This window comes from Hemitrygon akajei, chromosome 12 (genome assembly GCF_048418815.1).
Source record: "Hemitrygon akajei chromosome 12, sHemAka1.3, whole genome shotgun sequence".
NCBI classification, from domain to species: Eukaryota; Metazoa; Chordata; class Chondrichthyes; order Myliobatiformes; family Dasyatidae; genus Hemitrygon; species Hemitrygon akajei.
Genome location: NC_133135.1, coordinates 107,680,492 through 107,699,860, shown reverse-complemented (window position 1 = coordinate 107,699,860; position 19,369 = coordinate 107,680,492). Strand labels below are relative to the sequence as shown.

General features: G+C 42.8%; 1 protein-coding gene across 1 annotated transcript in view; it reads right to left on the bottom strand.

The window, feature by feature from the left end:
- LOC140737353 (cytochrome P450 2C23-like) overlaps positions 1-19,369 on the bottom strand; it is an 85,176-nt gene that overhangs the window by 52,398 nt on the left and 13,409 nt on the right. The window contains exon 2 of the mRNA XM_073063804.1: positions 13,704-13,906. Coding sequence (XP_072919905.1) covers positions 13,704-13,906 — 203 coding nt within the window. The remainder of the gene's footprint in view (positions 1-13,703; positions 13,907-19,369) is intronic.

Sequence of the window (19,369 nt, the reverse complement as noted above, 5' to 3'; positions counted from 1 at the left end):
CTCTGGTGATCCCCACGCCCTCCCCTCTTCCTTCCCCTTTTCCCAACTGTGACTCCCCCTCCCTACCCCCTTTCCCACTCTCAGCCCACATTAAAGACCCATAACAGAACTGGGTTACTATCACTCACCTATGTCATGAAATTTCTTCTCTTTTTGCGGCAGCAGTGCAGTGCAATACATAAAATCACTACAGTACTGTGCAGAAGTCTTAGGGACCCTAGCCATACATACAGTATGTGTCTAAAGCTTTTGCACTGTATTGTACATTGAAACATCAAAACAGCAAAATGTGTTGCTTGTGACAACGTTCAACCCTATGTGAATGTGTGGTGACACTCGTGGGATGTCTCCAACAAATCCATAGATTGTGATGGTTGTTAATGTAAATGATGCATTTCACTTAATGTTTTGATGTACATGCGTTGAATAAATTCATATGAAATCTGACCAGCGCAGTACAAGGATGTGCTGGGGGCAAATCACAACTGTTACCATGCTTCTGGCACCAACATAGCATGTTCACAACTTACTAACCCGTACGCCTTTGGAATGTGTGTGGGAGGGAAATGGAGCACCCTGAGGAAACTCACACATTCTTGGACAGAATGAACAAATGCTGGAGGAAATCAGTGGGTCAGGTAGTATCTGTGAAGGAAATGGACAGTCCACATGAAGGTTCTCGATTTGAAACGTTCACTGTCTGGTTCCCTCTGCAGACACTCTGTGACCCACTGAGATCCTCTAGATACAAGCATCTGCAAGCTCTTGTATCTCAAAGTGATGCAGAGCTACCCACTGAACTGCTGGAACTATTAGAACTGATGACTAAAGTTCTGCCTTTCTCGGAGCAGACATTAACATCCTCAAAAATTGATATCTCAGGAAGGCAGCATCCATCATTAAGGACCCTCACAATACTGGACATACCCTCTTCTCATAACTATCATCATGGGTACTAGCCTTCCCACCCCTCAAAGGTCAATACCCTAGATGCTGGGATCCCTCATTAAGGACTCTCGCCATCTGGGACATGCCCTCTTCTTATTCCTCCATCATGGGTACTAGCCTTCCCACCCCTCAAAGGTCAATACCCTAGATGCTGGGATCCCTCATTAAGGACTCTCGCCATCTGGGACATGCCCTCTTCTTATTCCTCCATCATGGGCATTTGCCTTCCCACCTTGGAGGACATCTTCAAAAGTCAATACCTCAAGAAGGCGGCATCTATCATAAAGGACCCTCACCATCTGGGACAAGCCCCCTTCTCATTACCACCATCAGGGACGAGGTACAGGAATCCACCATCAGGTTTCTGTACTGTCCAAGAAAGCCATCTCACTATTCCTCTTTGCCACTATTTCTTTTTTTGGCACTCATTCCCTCCGCTGGCCTGCAGGTCACTCTTGAGCAAGGGTAGCACCTGCTTATCCACCCCAACCCCCACCCCCACCCCAGTCAGGGTCACAGAAGCCATGGGAGCAGGTGGTGGATGGTCTTCTGAGCCTATTGTGTGACCACTGTCACCAGGCAGACAATCAGACAATTTCTGAAGAGAGAGCAAAGAAATCACCCGTCTTGTAAAGACGCTGCCCAGTAGAAGGAAATGGCAAACCACTTCTGTAGAAAAGTTTGCCAACAACAATCATGGTCATACAACATGGCACAAAACAAACAAGTGAGCGATTTTTATTTCTTGCACTGTATTGCTGCCACAACAAATTTCATGGCTTACGTCAGTGATAAAAGAAACTGATACTGGTCGTCAGTTCCAAACCTCATACCTGAACGTCTAAAAACAAGTCTTCGCAGTCTGACTACTTCCCGGTGCGTGCAGGGTGACAATGGGTATAAAAATCATACGGCAATATAGTGCAGCATGGTGCCCACCCTGATGGTCTCAATTTCCTGCATTTGGCACAAGCTCCACTCCTCCATGTATCTATCCAAATGCTTCTCAAATTGTACCTGTTTCAACCACTTCCTCTGGCAGCTCGTTCCCTTCACTCCCCACCCTCTGTGTGGAAACTTTGCTCCTTCAATTGAGTGGTTAAAGCAATGGGCTAGAAATTCATTGGGGTTTCCAAAGTTCGAAGGACATTTATCATCAAAGTATGTATACATTATGCAAGTTTGAATTCGTCTCCTTATATGCAGCCATAAAACAAGAAACCCAAAAGAACCCACTTAAAAAAATCCAACAAACACATGCGGAGAGAGAAGAAGAAAATCAAATCGTGCAAACAACAAAACACAGAACATAGACAGAACATAGAATAGTACAGCACAGTACAGGCCCTTGTTTTGCCGACCCTTAAACCCTGCCTCCCATATATCCCCCCACCTTAAAAACAAGCAAACAGCACTCAGAACTAAAGTGAGTCCATAAACACGAAGCCCGGAGTGGGCCCACAGCCTGGGCATCAGTGCAGCAGAGAGTGGAGTAAACGCCTCACAGCCTGCAGGCAGGAAGCCCGGAGTAGGCCCACAGCCTTGGCCTCAGTGCGGCAAAGAGTGGAGCAAACATTGTGGAACTGCAAGCTGAACCAGCTGGACTCTTGCCTTCGGTCCTGACACATTGTATAAACGCCATCTGGCCTGGCGTTTAAATCATCCAAACGTCTGGTGTTCTTCGCACAAGGACCCGGGCCCTATCACAGCGATACGGTCTGAGCCGGGAAATCACCGCCATGTTTCAGGCTGAACCTGACCTTTCCTAATCAGCCCAGTGCTCAGACTGATCCAATCTCACTCTAGGTTTCAGTGGATGGGCTCCGAAACTCCACCACTCTGACTTTTCTCTCTGCTCCGCTTGTTCCAACTCAGTCTCCTACTCCGTCTCAACCTTGCTCTGACCACTTCTCCTCGAACATCCCTCGACCTCACTCACACCCGCACGCCTCAACCCTCTAGAGAGAAGAACAAACCAGTGTATGGACGATTTAAGCTTCCAAATGGATTGAGAGGCAGGGTGTTGAGACCAGAGATGTGGGTCGAGCCGAAACTGCAAACTGCTCCGTTACGTTTACTTGGCTCTGCGCAGAACTGAAGCCAAGGCTGAGGCCTGCTCCGGGCTTTATGTTTGCGGACTCTCTTTCCCTCTGAATGCTATTTGCTTACTTTTATTCTTTGCATGATTTGTGGGTTTTTTTCCTTTCTGCATATTGGGTGTTGGACCATCTTTTTTAATACGTTCTTTCGGGGTTTCTTTGTTTTGTGACTGTCTGTTAACAGACGAATCTTAAGGTTGTATAATGTATACATACTTGGATAATAAATATACTTATTATTTATAATAATAATAATAAATGGGGAGATTTATTATTTTGGGGGGATAATTTTCTTTTGGATAGCACGCTATTTGGTTTAACGCTATTACAGCATCAGCGGCCTGAGTTCCATTCCCGTGCTGTCTGGTACGTCAAACCTACCTTTACTCAGATCATTTCACCAAGTGATCCAGACCTCTGACCATTGTTTATAATAAAAAAGTGATTTTACTCTCTTCAGCACGAGTTATATGGTAACAGCACATTGAAATGTTAACCAAGATGCCCTTTTTTTTTGTAATTTATTTTTTATTGAAGTTCATCATCAAACAAACATTTGCAAAAGATGTATTTCAGATATTGTACATATATATCATATAGTCATATTTGCCACAAATTTCCACATAATATTTATCTGAGGTATAAACTTACAGAAAAGAGAGGAATGAAAGAACAAGCAAAAGGAGAAAACTATGCACAAGTAGGGAATGATCTTTTTTTTATATACAACATATTCATTGATTTGTGAGAATAAAAGCAGGTCTATGAGGTGTTATGTAATTAAACCATTTTTCCCAGTATGAATCGAATTGTTCCAACTTATGATTACAGATGCTGTTATCTTCTCCAATTTGAAAATGTCCAAAGTAATTTCCATCCATCCGTTTAAGGTTGGGCTCTCCTGTGATAAGCAATTCCTGGTAAGAGTCTTTTTACCAGTCACCAGTAGTATATTCATTAAATATTTATCTCTTTTCAACCATTCTTGAGGTATATATCCAAAATATATGGTCTTACTTTCTAAGAGTAGCTCACATTTAAAAATGTCTTGTAGGATATTGTGTATCCCACTCCAGTAGTCCTTGATAATGGGGCAATCCCAGAAAATATGGTAATGGTTTGCATTTTGATTTCCACAATTTCTCCAGCAAACAGGGAGGTTACTATCATAATGGGATTTCTGAGAGGATGTAATAAGATATCTTATCAAGATTTTCCATTCGAACTCCCTCCATTTCTGTGAATTGATACACTTCCATTGATTCCTCCATATTATGTATTGCCCATTCTTGCTCAGATATAATTATCCCTCCTTCCTTCTCCCATTTTGTTTTAATGTATGAAGTCGAATGTGTTTTAAGATTTGACAAACTCTTATACATGCTCGAAATGATTCTACTACCATTATCTGAATTATGTGCTTTTCTAAATAGCTCTATCAAGCATGTACTTGCCTTGGTTACATTTTAACCCTCTTATTAACATACCGTCGCATCTGCAAATACCGATAAAAGTCTTGTTTTTCTAATAAGTGTTCCTCTTTAAGCATTTCAAAATTGTTCCTTCTTTCATTATATTGCAAAGAACTGTTATTCCATTAACTGTCCAGTCCTTAAATCTAGCATCTGGTTTATTCGGCATAAAATCCGAGTCATATACACACCATTTAAGAATTGCAATATCTCCCTCTAGCTTATATTCTTTTATAATAGTTTTCCATATTTTAAGAGTCCATTTCACCTAAGGGTTATCAATAATACTTATGTAACTTTGTAGGTTGTTATCAGCCAAAATTACCTGTATGGGGATGGAAAGTATCCTCTCCTCAATGTTTTTCCATTGAGCATCATATGATAGGTTGCACCAGCATATCACAGCTCTCAACTGTGCTGCAAAATAATAATCTCTAAGAGAAAGTAGGCCCCATCCCCTCTTTTCCTTGGCTAATTGCAAAGTTTCAAGATGAACTCTAGGCCTTTTACCTTGCCATATATATCTTGTTGCATTCATTGAATTGATTTTGGTTAATCTCTATTGGTAGGGTCTGAAAGAGATGTAATAGTCTGGACAGTATATTCATTTTAATAGACTCAATCCTTGAACTGACTAAAAAAAGGAATTAGGTTCTATAAAAACACAAAATGCTGGCAGAACTCAGCAGACCAGACAGCATCTATGGGAGGAGGTAGTGACGACGTTTCAGGCCGAAATCCTTCATCAGTAGTGAAGTAACATGGGATGGTCGAGGGGGGATAAGAAGTGGGGGGAGGGATAAAGTAGAGAGCTAGGAAGTGATAGTTTGGAGGGAAATGGGCTAGGGGGAAGGTGGAGAATTATGGGAAATAAAAGAGAAAGAAAGGTAGGGCTGGGGGGAGATTATAGTGAGGGGGGAAAAAAGAGAGAAAGAGAACCAGACTGAAATAATAGATAGGGATGGGGGTAAGGGGGGGTCAGGGGTATCAACGGAGGTCTGTGAGTTGGATGTTCATGCCGGCAGGTAGGAGGCTACCTAGGCAGGAGATAAGGTATTGCTCCATCGACCTGCGTGCGGCCTCATCTTGACGGTAGAGGCGGTCATGGACAGACATGTCAGAGTGGGAGCGGTCTGTGGAATTGAAGTGTGTGGCCACAGGGAGATCCCACCACTGCTGGAGGACCGAGCGCCGATGTTTGGCGGAATGGTCTCCCAGTCTGCGGTGGGTCTCCCCAATGTATAAATGACCACATCGGGAGCACCGGATACAGTATATCACCCCAATTAGGTTCTATCTTGTAATATCTTCCTTAATTTTTTATATATAGGTGGATAATTGCATTCTGATAATTTTGCCAAATCTTTTGGCATAATGATGCCCAAATATTTGAAAGACTCTGTTTAACATGCCCAGGGATATCTACTTTCAATTTCTCTTGGTGGGCTATAGTTATATGAAAGTAATTGGGTTTTATCCATGTTGATCCTGTATCCTGATAATTGACCATATTGTTCAAAGGGTTGCATAAATTTAGGTAAAGAGTATGTTGGTTGCCCTGAATAGATCAAAATGTCATTCACGGAACAAGCCAATTTATGCTCTGTCCCTTTAATAGTAATTCCCCTGATATCTTCATTTTGTCTGATGTATTGAGCTAATGGTTCCACATATAACACGAAGAGTAGTGGTGACCATGCACAACCCTGTCTCGTGCCCCTTTCTAGGGTAAAGCTATTTGATAAATATCCATTGATTTTAATCCTAGCAGTGGGATTGTAATATAGTGCCTGTATAGTTTTGATAATTTTGTCATGGAAACCAAATCTATGTAAAACTCTGTAAAGAAAATTCCATTTAACTGAATCAAATGCCTTTTCAACGTCCACACTTATCACTATTGCTTCAATTTTATTTTTTTTGTATATGATCCATAATGTGGTGTCCTTCGTATATTGTCTTGTGTCTGGCGCTGTTGTATAAAACCTGTCTGTTCGTTACATATCAGTATGGGTAGAAACTCCTCTAATCGTTTGGCCATGATGGAGGTAAATAACTATAATATACATTAAGAACAGATATTGGTCTAAATTAGTGGTCGCCAACCCGTCGATCGCGATCGACTGGTCGATCTTTGAGACTTTCCCAGTAGATCCCGAAAAAAAATGAAAAATAAATACACAAATACTGTTGAGAGATTGTTTCCAGGTTGTGGGGTTTTAGTTCCGTCCTTTCTGTCCAGTGTGCATGCGTGTAGCTCCCCCGCCACTCACTACACAGTGTACTTCAGTGGTCCCCAACCACCGAGCCGCGAGGAAACGCTAGGAGTCAGCTGCACCTTTCCTCATGCCCAGTCACGCCCACTGTTGAACTTGAATACATGCGAGGTCATCAGTCGCCTAAACGCAGTGACACCCTCGTGCGGCCGGCAGGAAGTGCCGATGCTACCGGCCTGGAGCGCGGACAGATCAACGGCACCTCTAAACCTGTTTAGCACACCGAATGTTCGTGGGGAACCCGGTGCTAAAATATTCTCAGACAACCTAATTCAGGCTCAGGGTTTTGTAAGTATCAGAGCACCTACCGCGCTACGATCTACTGAAACAAACTTTTGTCGGCCAATAGATCCTACAAGGGGGGTCGGGCGGGCCATGTCACTCTCTTCGCTCGGTCTCTCCGGACTGCGACCACTGCGGCCCCGGCATGGGGACCTCCAGCCCTGACCTTGTCCTCTCACCCAACCCACGACTAGCTGCACCTGGCCAAGGCGGCGGGTGGCGGGAGGCTGGAGTTCAGGCCCAGAGGCTGTCTAATGAGGCAATGAAGCCCTCAAAACTGCACCGGTACCCTGAGTCCAAGCACCCTGCGCTTAAAGACAAACCCGTTGAGTTTTTTCGGGGGAAAATAACCTGAGCAAGCGGGACAGAAGCTAAGTGCTGAGAGCCGCGAAAACTAAATTGCGGAATAGACTGGACATAAGGAACCTGCTTTGAGTATCGCTGTATTCCCGTCGTGTTTAACACCACCCCCTCCACCCCCATTGGCCGGTCCGCAAGAATATTGTCAATATTAAACTGGTCCGCGCTGCAAAGAAGGGTGGGTACCCCTGGTGTCTATACATTATTTCTACTTCCGGGTTGCGGGGTTTTACTTCCGGTCTTTGCTGCCCCCAGTGCGCATGCGTGTAACTAATCGATTTGGAATCAATCTTGCCTTTCACTAAGGCTGAGGTAGGGGATCTTGGGCTTAAAAAGGTTGGCGACCACTAGTCTAAATGACCCACATTCCATTTTATCCTTGCCTTCTTTCGGTATAGCTGAGATTATCACCTCCTTCCAGCTGGGTGGCATTTGTGCCTTTTTTAGAGCCCAGTTCAGTGTGGGGAGTAAAACGGAATTAACTCATTTTTAAATTCTTTATACCACTCTGCTGTATAACCATCTGATCCTGGTGACTTGCTTAATTTAAGCCTACTAATTGCAGTTTTTTATTCAACTTCTGTTATGTCAGCAGTCATCATTCTATTTTGTTCTTTGCTTAAAGTGGGTAACTCTAGAGAATTCAGGAAGGTGTCAGTTTGGGTTATGCTTCCCCCGGAACTTTGGAATATAGAGTTTTGTAAAACAATTCAAAAGCTTCTTGAATTTCACTTAGTTTTTTTTTTAATTGCTTTTGTTCTTGGATCCCTAATTCTATGAATTGTATTTTCTGGTATCTTTTTTTTTCAGTTTCCACGTCAGTATTTTCATAGATTTAGATCCACTTTCATAGTGTCTCTGTTTCAGAAACATTAGATTTTTCTTGATTTCTTGTGTAGCCAAATTATTAATTTCATTCCTAATTTTTAAAATTTCCTCTAATGTATCTTGTGCCAAACCCAATTTGTGTTTTTTCTAGTTCCTTCAACTTATTTTGTAATTCCTGTAATGTTTTATTCCTTTTTTTCTTAGATGAAGATATCACTATCATTTTCCCTCTTAAGACAGCCTTCAGAGTACCCCATAGAATGGGAGGCGAATCCTGTCCATTATCATTGAGTTCTAAGTAAAGACCAATTTCATTTATAATTTGTTCCTTAAAATAGGGATCATTGAGTAGACTTGAATTCAGTTTCCAAATAGTATTCTTTGGTTGTAGGTCAAAATCAACAGATAAATATATAGGTGCATGGTCACTTACATCTATTGTCCCAATTCCACAGGTGTTTATTTTGTCTTTGTCTTTTCCAAATGTTATGCAATAGTCTATTCTTGTATATACAGAATGGCTGGGGGGGGGGGCAGAATAATGAGTATAATCCCTTCTGTTAGGGAAAAGGTCCCTCCATATATCAATTCAACCAACATCCTCAAAAAATGTATTAACTTTCTTATGTAAGGATTTTGTTTCATAGGTCTTCCCCTTGGAAGAGTCTAACTTTGGTTGTAATTGTACATTTAAGTCTCCCCCACATATCAAGAGACCTTTTGTTTCAGTTACCATAATATTAGTAATTTCCTGGAAGAAACTAATACCACTTCCTAGGGGTGCATATATATTCAATAGAGTAACTGAATTTCCATCTATATTCCCCCTTACTAGAATATCTGCCCTCCTTATCTCCCATTTTGAATACTTTTTCAAAATTTAGCTTGCTTGAAATTGAGAATAGCAACTCCTCTCCTATGTCCTGATTTATATGAGGAGAAAAACAAATTAGTGAAGCCCATTCTCTTTAGTTTTCATGCTCATTAAGTGAGTTTCCTGTAAATATGCTACATGTGCTTGTTCTTTCTTCATTTTTGATAGAATTTTACTGTGTTTGATTGGAGTTAAGAGCCCAGTGACATTAAAAGAAATGAATTTTATTTTGTCCTTAGCCATGTGAATTTATCTGTCAGTATATCATTAAAATTAGCAAAACAGAACTTAATTGATCTACTCCCCGAACAAACCGAAGGTGTAATTCCAAGGCTGAGGTCTCTAGTAGATGACCCTGGGTTGAGCTAGAGGAAACGTCTAGATGTGGGGGATAGCCTCTCCTACCTGTGAGTTGAGGGCCCCCATTGCAGTACCCATAAAAGTAAGTGAAAAAGTCTATGTCCATTTCACAGAAAAGACTTCCCTGTGTATTCCTCCCATGTATATGTTCTAATTTAGGTGAGGGGAAAAAGGAGTGAATGAATGAATAAAAAATAAAATAATTGAGTAATATAAAATCCGCATTATAATATATACTTCTTGAGATAAGTATAGCATCATCTATTTTTGCTTTGTTTAGCTTATCAAACTTTTGAAATTAGTCAGACTTTATGGCTCTTCTGGAGGGGGGTGAGAGCTGTCTTCTGAAAACTCACAGTCTCTTCTTGATATTCTTCTCTCGCCCTCCTCCAGACCCCTGCTTTCTCGATTCTCTCACTATTTCCCAAGCAGAACAGGATAATTGCTCAGCCAGGCTTCCCCTCGGTTTGATCACACTGACGGGCCACCCTCTGGCCTTCATGTCTGTAGTCACCTCTTCCGCTGTCTGATACAGTGGGATCCCATCTTCATAAAACACTCGCAGCTTAGCAGGGTACGGAGTCTGGAAGCTAATCTTTCTTTGCTTTAATACTTGCTTCACTTCAGAATATTCCTTACATTTCTGCAGGACCGCTGGAGGGTCATCTTGATCAAAATATATTAATTTCCCATTTAAAAATACCTTCTTATTTCTTATTTTCCCAGGCCTTGCGCAGAATCTCTGCTTTGGTTTTGTACAAAGGAACCTGATTACTATTGACCGTGGCTTATTTTTTTCCCTGTTTCCCAAAGGCCTCGGGACGAGCACTCGGTGGGCTCTCTCAATGTGAAGTGCCATGGTCAGAGGAAGCTCCAGTGTGTCCCGTAGCAAATTTTCTACAAACTCCGCCATAGACAACCCCTCTGCTCCTTCGGGAATATTATATATCCTGATATTCTTTCATTGTGACCTTCCTTCTTGGTCGAGTAATTTACTTTCTTGTTGATTTAACACTTCTATCATCCTACTTAGCGTCCGTTCCACATTTTGAACGCGATCTTCCACCTTTTCAATTCGTGTCTCTGCCACCGCTATTTTTTGATTAACGTTGGTGAGCTCTGACTTGATATCATTTAGTTGCTGTTTTATGTCTTTTTGGAATTCCCGTATCTCTTCCAGAATTTTTACTAAATTTGCCGCTTCACCTGAACGAGGCCCAGTGTCAGCCTCGCTGCCAAGTGCTCGGGTAGGAGAGCCACTCACTTCACCACCCCCCCCCCCCACCCCCGTCCACAGTGACACTTTTTTTCAATCTCCATTCCTTTTCCCCAATCTTGCCACTCTTACCAGTTCAGATATTTTCAAGAGATCTAGTATTTGGCAGATTAACAGGGAGAAATAAGCGTTTTTCCAGAGGAGCTATTATTTTAGGCTGCTATTCTGAACGATGACGTCCCCAAGATGCCCTTCTAAGCTATAAACATAAGGAAGTCTGCAAATGTTGGAAATCCTGAGCAACACGCACAAAATGATGGAGGAACTCAACACGTCAGGCAATATTTATGTCCTGGCCCAAAACATCGACTCTTTATTTCTTTCCACAGATGCTGCCTGACCTGCTGAGTTCCATAGGACACAGGACAATATAGCACAGTACTGGCCCTTCAGCCCACAATGTGGTGCCAACCCTTAAACCCTGCCTCCCGTATAACCCTCCGCCTTAAATTCCTCCATATACCTGTCTAGTAGTTTCTTAAACTTCACTAGTGTATCTGCCTCCACCACTGACTCAGGCAGTGCATTCCACGCACCAACCACTCTCTGAGTGAAAAACCTTCCTCTAATATCCCTCTTGAACTTCCCTCCCCTTACCTTAAAGCCATGTCCTCTTGTATTGAGCAGTGATGCCCTGGGGAAGAGGCGCTGGCTGTCCACTCTATCTATTCCTCTTAATATCTTGTATACCTCTATCATGTCTCCTCTCATCCTCCTTCTCTCCAGAGAGAAAAGCCCTAGCTCCTTTAATCTCTGATCATAATCCATTCTCTCTAAACCAGGCAGCATCCTAGTAAATCTCCTCTGTACCCTTTCCAATGCTTCCACATCCTTCCTATAGTGAGGCGACCAGAACTGGACACAGTACTCCAAGTGTGGCCTAACTAGAGTTTTATAGAGCTGCATCATTACCCCGCATCTTAAACTCTATCCCTCGACTTATGAAAGCTAACACTCCATAAGCTTTCTTAACTACCCTATCTACCTGTGAGGCAACTTTCAGGGATCTGTGGATATGTACCCCCAGATCCCTCTGCTCCTCCACACTACCAAGTATCCTGCCATTTACTTTGTACTCTGCCTTGGAGTTTGCCCTTCCAAAGTGTACCACTTCACACTTCTCTGGGTTGAACTCCATCAGCCACTTCTCAACCCACTTCTGCATCCTATCAATATCTCTCTGCAATCTTCGACAATCCTCTACACTATTCACAACACTACCAACCATTGTGTCGTCTGCAAACTTGCCAACCCACCCTTCTACCCCCACATCCAGGTCGTTAATAAAAATCACGAAAAGTAGAGGTCCCAGAACTGATCCTTGTGGGACACCACTAGTCACAACCCTCCAATCCGAATGTACTCCCTCCACCACAACCCTCTGCTTTCTGCAGGCAAGCCAATTCTGAATCCACCTGGCCAAACTTCCCTGGATCCCATGCCTTCTGACTTTCTGAATAAGCCTATCGTGTGGAACCTTATCAAATGCCTTACTAAAATCCATGTAGATCACATCCACTGCACTACCCTCATCTATATGCCTGGTCACCTCTTCAAAGAACTCTATCAGGCTTGTTAGACATGATCTGCCCTTCACAAAGCCATGCTGACTGTCCCTGATCAGACCATGATTCTCTAAATGCCCATAGATCCTATCTCTAAGAATCTTTTCCAACAGCTTTCCCACCACAGGTGTAAGGGTCACTGGTCTGTAATTACCTGGACTATCCCTACTACCTTTTTTGAACAAGGGGACAACATTCGCCTCCCTCCATTCCTCCGGTACCATTCCTGTGGACAACGAGGACATAAAGGTCCTAGCCAGAGGCTCAGCAATCTCTTCCCTCGCCTTGTGGAGCAGCCTGGGGAATATTCCATCAGGCCCCGGGGACTTATCCAACCTAACCTACTTTAACAACTCCAACACCTCCTCTCCCTTAATGTCAACATGCTCCAGAACATCAACCTCACTCATATTGTCCTCAAGTTCCCTCTCATTGGTGTAACAGGTTCAGGATCAGTAAATAACACATATACTGTAGCGTGGGGTGGCCAGCACTATTTATTGTTCTTGTTTCAAAATGCTTCCATGGCATTACGGTAAGGGGTCACACTGCCTGTAACCGGGGTGTGTAATAATTACCTCCCCCGTTTGTATATGACTGAGGAGGTTTTCTGCCCGGGTCATAGCGCCCACTCGGTGTTTTTTTTCTCTGCTTGTCGCAATAGAAACGGCTGTTGAGTTAAAGGAGCTTTTCTCGTCTGTCATGGAACGAATGCTCGCCACAATATTACACTAAAATATCTAAATAAATAAATCAATTGTGCAGAAAGACAGCTGATAGTGAGGAACCGTTCGGAAATCTGATGGCGGAGGGGGAAGAAACTTCCTAATACATTCCGGCTGTCTTTTCGGACCTAATGTCAGTAATGAGAAGAGAACAGGAATCCCGCCTGTAAACTGTCCCCAGCAGTTTTGAACGTTGCGATGTCAGAATCAGGATCAGGCGTATCATCGTGGACATAATGCCACGAAATTTGTTGGTTTGCGGAAGCAGTGCAGTGCAAAATTACTCTTACAAAATATTAATAAATGGTTGCAAAAGAGGGATAATAGCGAGGTCACAAACAAGAGAGAATCTGCAGATGCTAGAAATCCGAGCAAAACACACAAAACACCGGAGTACGGTCGACTACTCTTTTCCACGGACGCTGCCTGGCCTGCTGAGTTCCTCCAGCATTTTGTGCGTGTTGTTAATAGCGAGGTTTTGGTCATTTGACGCCGTGATTTACGTTTTTAAAAAATTAGCCCTCACGCAACTGCTTCGGCGGTTTCCTCACAGAAAGCTACCTCGAGTGGAGGAAGATTTTTTTTTAAAAACGAATTCTCTCTGTGTGTAATTTAAATAATACAGACGTTGTCCCTACCTTGATGAGGGATTTGTGGGGTGCTTTGAAATCCAGTTGGAACAGGTTGCCGATGATCGGGAGGGCAGGAGGACCCGGGGGAAGCCTGCCTTTCTGCCGCTGGTTGTTCCGAAAGAATCTCATCAGAAGCAGGACGCTCAGTAAAACAACCAACAAAGTTGTCAGCGGTTCCCCAAAACTCATGGTGACAGAGTACCAAGATTCTGGAAAAGAAGCAAGAGAGGCTGTATCTCAAAATTCACAGTTGTACCACTTTCACCAGATTCAAACAGTAAACTACCCTTAAATTAAGGGCAATTAAAGTCCCGATTGAAGTTCACACTCGCTGACGACTTTTATACATTTGGGTCAGTCTCATTATAGACCGCCCTTTGGAGTTCTTACCCGGCTTTATGTCAGTGGGCGTGAGTTATGTTCTCAACAAATAAAACTATCCAGAATTGAAATGACCTTCAAAGGCTGACAATTCCGAATCACCTTCTTTGTAAGGTAAAAGTTTGGTAAACCAGACCCAAGCTGCTGAGAATTCCTCCGGCCATCGGTGGAATATATTGATTCTGTGCAATTCGTCTGATTTAAGCTCCATTGTAAAGTTGAAAGTTCAAAGTAATTGTATTATCAAAGCTCATATATATCACCATACACAACCTGAGACTCGTTTTCCTGTGGGGATAGTCAGCAAATCTACAGGATAGTAACTATAACGGGATCAATGAAAGATCAACCAGAGTGCAGAAGAAAACAAACTGTGCAAATGCAAATAAATAGCAATAAATAATGAAGAACGTGAGATAATGAGATACAGAGTCCTTAAAGTCAGATCATTGGTTGCGGGAACATCCCGATGATGGGGCAGGTGAGTGTAGTTAACCCCTTTTATTCAAGAGATTGATGATTGAGGGGCAGTAACTGTTTTTGAACCTGGTGGGGCGAGTCCTGAGTCTCTTGTACCTTCTACCTGATGGCAGCAGTGAGAAGAGATCATGTCCTGGGTGGTGAGGATCTCTGTTGATGGATGCTGCTTTCCTACAACAGCATTTCATGTACTGTTCCAGCTGCTACCATCCAGTCATTGTAAATTGTCCTATGATTCGGCTGGGATAAAATCTGGGGATTGCTCTGCAGCATGGTTCGAAGGGTCAGAAGGGCGTATTCCATGCTTTATCTCAATAAATATGTTTTTAAAACATGAACACCCAGATGAAAACCATGCATTCCATAGGGAGGGTTCTCAAACTCCTTACAGAGGATTTACCTCTGAGCACCATCATCTCGAGCTGTAACAGCATCGCTGTAACTGCTACACTATTGTGACACCCTGGTATGGGAGCAAAGAGTGGAAAAAAACAGAAAACTGAAGGAGAATCTGATGAAATAATAACCCAGTCCTGCAGATTGAAATTGTAACTTATTTATTAAATGGCCACTTATAAACAATATTCTCGGATGCTGTGTTTTCTTCTTAGATAGAGTCATAGAAAAGTAGACCATAAAAACAGGCCCTTCGGCCCAACTAGTCCATGCTGAACCATTTAAACTGCCTACTCCCATCGACCACAGCCCTCCGTACCCCTGCCATCTACGTACCAATCCAAACTTCTCTTAAATGTTGAAATCGAGGTCACATGCACCACTTGTACCGGCAGCTCATTCCACACTCTCACCACCCTTTCAGTGAATAAGGTTCTCCTCATGTTCCTTTTAAACTTTTCAGCTTTCGCCCTTAACCCATGATTTCTGGTTGTAGTCGCACCCAACCTCAGTGGAAAAAGCCTCTATACCCCTCATAATTTTGTATACCTCTATCAAATATTTTCCTACTCTTCTGCATTCCAAGGAATAAAGTCCTAAACTACTTAATCTTTCCGTCTAACTCAGGTCCCCCAGTCCCGCAACATCCTTGTAGATAATCGTGAAGATAATGAAGTTCAGTTTGTATTGAGAGTGAGTAAATTTTGAACAGGTGAATCCTGTCATTTTAATAATGGGCTCAAACATCATAGACAAGTAGTCAAATCATATCTACATTCCACTATTTGTACGGTTCAAAGGTAAATTTAGTATCAGATAATGAATACAGCACACAGACTGAAATTCGTACTCCTCACAGACATCCACAAAACAGGGAAACCCCATAAAATAATAGAAACATCGAAGCCCCAGAGACCCTCCCAACTCCTTTCACACAAGCAGCAGCAAAAGCATCAACTCTCCCCCTCCCCAAAATTTGCAGTAGCATCGACCCCCCCACCCAAATCAGTGCCAGCAGAAGCACCCGCTCTCCCCCCCCCCCCCCTCCCCACCACGCGAGGAGCAGCAGAAGCACCAAGGAGTCTGTTAATCAGGAGTCCATCAGAATGCAATCTGCTCTGCCATTCCATTGTAGCTGATTTATTTTCTCCTCTCAACCCCATTCTCCTGCCTTCTTCCTGTAACCTTTGACACCACTATAAATATAACCAAACATTTTACCTTCACAGCCACCTATGACAATGAATTCCACAGATCATCACCCTCTGACTAAAGATATTCCTTCTCACCTCAGTTCTAAATGGACGTCCCTCAATTCGGAGGCTGTGTCCTCTGATCTATGGAATGTTGAAAGGAGTCAACAGAGTGGATGTGGAGAAGATGTTTCCTATGGTAGAGGGGTCTGACACCATAGTCCCAAAAGAGAGCAAAAAAAAAAGAAAAAAAGTGGTGAAGCAGTGTTCATGGGTTCATTGTCTGGTCCAAGACCTGATGGCAGAGGGAAAAACCGTTCCTAAAGCAGTCAGTGAGTGTCTTCAGAGTCCTGTGCTTCCTCCCTGATGGTAGTAATGAGAAGAAAGCAAATCTTGGATGGTGAGGTTACCTGTTGAATGATGCCACATTCTTGAGGCATCACCTACTTAAGATGTCCTCAATGTTGGGGAGGTTTCAATGAGATTCCACCCCCTCCTCCTGTTCTTATAGGTTACAGTAAGCTCAGACCCACAGCCATCAAACACCCCTCACACACTAACCCTTTCATTTCCAGTTCCTTGGGTAGGCAAAATGCTGAGTCAGAATGGACGAGTTGGGTTTCCAAGCTGTATGATTCCTGGTTGCTATGGATAACACAATCATCCCAGTATCTAGGATGAGGAAATCAGATCCAATTCAGTCAGTGGAGTTGGATCACTTTACAAAACAAAACTGTCACTTTGATACAATCTCGATTCCCATTAACAGTTGTAACAGGATTAGAATCGGGTTTAATGTCACAGACAAATGTTGTGAAATTTATTGTTTCGTGACAGCAGTCAAATGCAGGCAATTATTAAACTGACCTTAAACGTGCTCATGACATTTCCTCCAGTTACCCAGAACACAGATTAAACATTCTATCAAACTGGCATCTGCTCGATAAGGCAACATTATCAAATCAGAAACACTCCCACTATAGGTAATATCTTCTCCATGTCCACTCTATCCAGGCCTTTCAATACACGGTAGATCTCAATGAGATCCTAAGAAATAGAAACACCAGTGATGATCTGGTGTGTCATATTAAATGGGTTGAATTCTTTTCTAATCAATTATTTTGTGTTTTATATTTGTAATTCATTTAGATCACTTTGTAGTGATTTGTTTTCGCTTTGACATGAAAGAGTCATTTTCTGTTGATCAGTGTCAGAAAAGCCAAATTAAATACACTGTGATGCTGTAAAACAATAAAACATGAAAACTTTGAGGGGGGGGGGGGTGGCGAATACTTTTTAAGGGAACTGTAGATAACATTCAAGTCTACTCTACCCAAGCCTTTCAATATTCAATAGGTTTCAATTAGATGCTCCCTCATTCTTCTAAACTCCAGTGAGTGCAGGTCCAGAGTCATCAAACACCCCTCACACATTAACCCTTTCATTCCCAGTTCCTTGTAGGCAACTTCATGAGTCAGTGCAGACAGTTTGAGCTTCCATTCTATATAACTCTCAGATGCTATGGATAATCAAATAATCCCAGGATCTAGGATGAGGAAATCAGCTCTAATCCATTCAGTGGAGTTGGATCACTTTACAAACAAAACTGTCACCACAGTGAACCCTTGATACAATCTCCATTCCCACCACTCAACCAGCTGAACTTTCTCGCTTCTGTACACTTCCTCTCACCATCTGAAATTCTGCCGACAATTGTTCTGATGTCTGCAAATTTATAGATGGACCTGTTCAGAGTGGAGCAGTCGGCCAAGCACACATCCTTGAAGGCTCCCAGTGTTGATGTTATTTCCAATCTGCTGATGAAGTTCAGGATCCAGTGGCAGAGGGAGTTACAGAGAACCAGGGGTTGGAGCTTTCTGATCAGATCTGTAGGAATGATTGTGTTAGATGCTGGGCTGTACAGCCTGACATAAGTATTGGTATTGACCTGGAGATCCAAGACCCACTACAGATGGCTTGGACAGAGTCCTGCTGTTGTGCAATTAAAAACCTGTTAACATGGACCCATAATCCAAATCAGAATCAGTCTATTATCTCAGATATATGTCGTGAAATTTGTTGTCTTGTGGCTGCAGTCTAGAGCAATACGTAAAATTTACTTTGCTACAATTAAAAATTAAATAAGAATTTTAAAAATAATGCAAAAAAAATGGTGCTACCAAAGCTGTGTGACAGCTTACTGGTAAATCATAAGGCAAAAGTTTTAACTAAAAACATTACTTATAATAACTTTTCTGAAGCAAGTTATGATGAACTATCACCACAGACTGTGAGGCTGGTTCAGGGGTTGAGCCGTGCTGGGGCACCGTGAGGCACAACGTGTTTGAGCCAGAGACGGAGACAGTGTTTGTATCACTGCCAGAGATGGACTGTGTGATTTCAGAAGCAGTTGATGTGCAAGAGTTTTGATGCCTGTCCACCTGACCCGGTGCAAGGTTGGATTGCACCAACAGCAGAACTGATTTGGTGAGATCAAGAACGTCTTCAGGCTGAGCGGCCCAGGAGTGTTAGTGTGCCTGAATTCCGGACCTGAAACGTGGTGCTTGGACAATTTATATATCGGCCCAGATGGACTGGAAGTCGGAGGGTCGGGTTGATTTTGCTCGCTCATTCCACAAATATTTATTTCCCTCTCTCTGTGGCACCGAGGCTGTGAACTGATCCAGCAGCAGTGCATTTCTGCCCTGCTGTTGTGATGAACTGGGGATCAAGGCTTGGCTTTGGGCCCACTCCGGCCGCTCTGCGAGTGGATCTGGGACTCAGTCTGGTTCAGGATGCTGTTGGCTTGCTTCTATTGTTTGCACGATGTGTGTGTTTTTTTCTCAATTTCTCCGTGTGTTGGCTTTTGGTCTTTTTTTTATTGGGTTCTTTCGGTTTCTTGCTTTGTGGCTGCCTGTAAACAGGCTAATTTCAATTTGTATAACTTATACATTCTTTCATAATAAATGTGTTTTGAATATTCGAAAAAGAGAGTAAAATAATGAGGTAATGTTCATAGATTCATGGGCCATACAGAAATCTGATGGCAGAGGGGAAGAAGATGTTCATAAAATGGCAAATGTGTCTCTTCAGGCTCCTGTACCTCTCCCCTGATGAATATAGATATATATATATATATAGAGAGAGAGAGAGAGAGAGAAAGAGAGAGAGAGAGAGAGAGAGAGAGAGAGAGAGAGAGAGAGAGAGAGAGAGAGAGAGAGA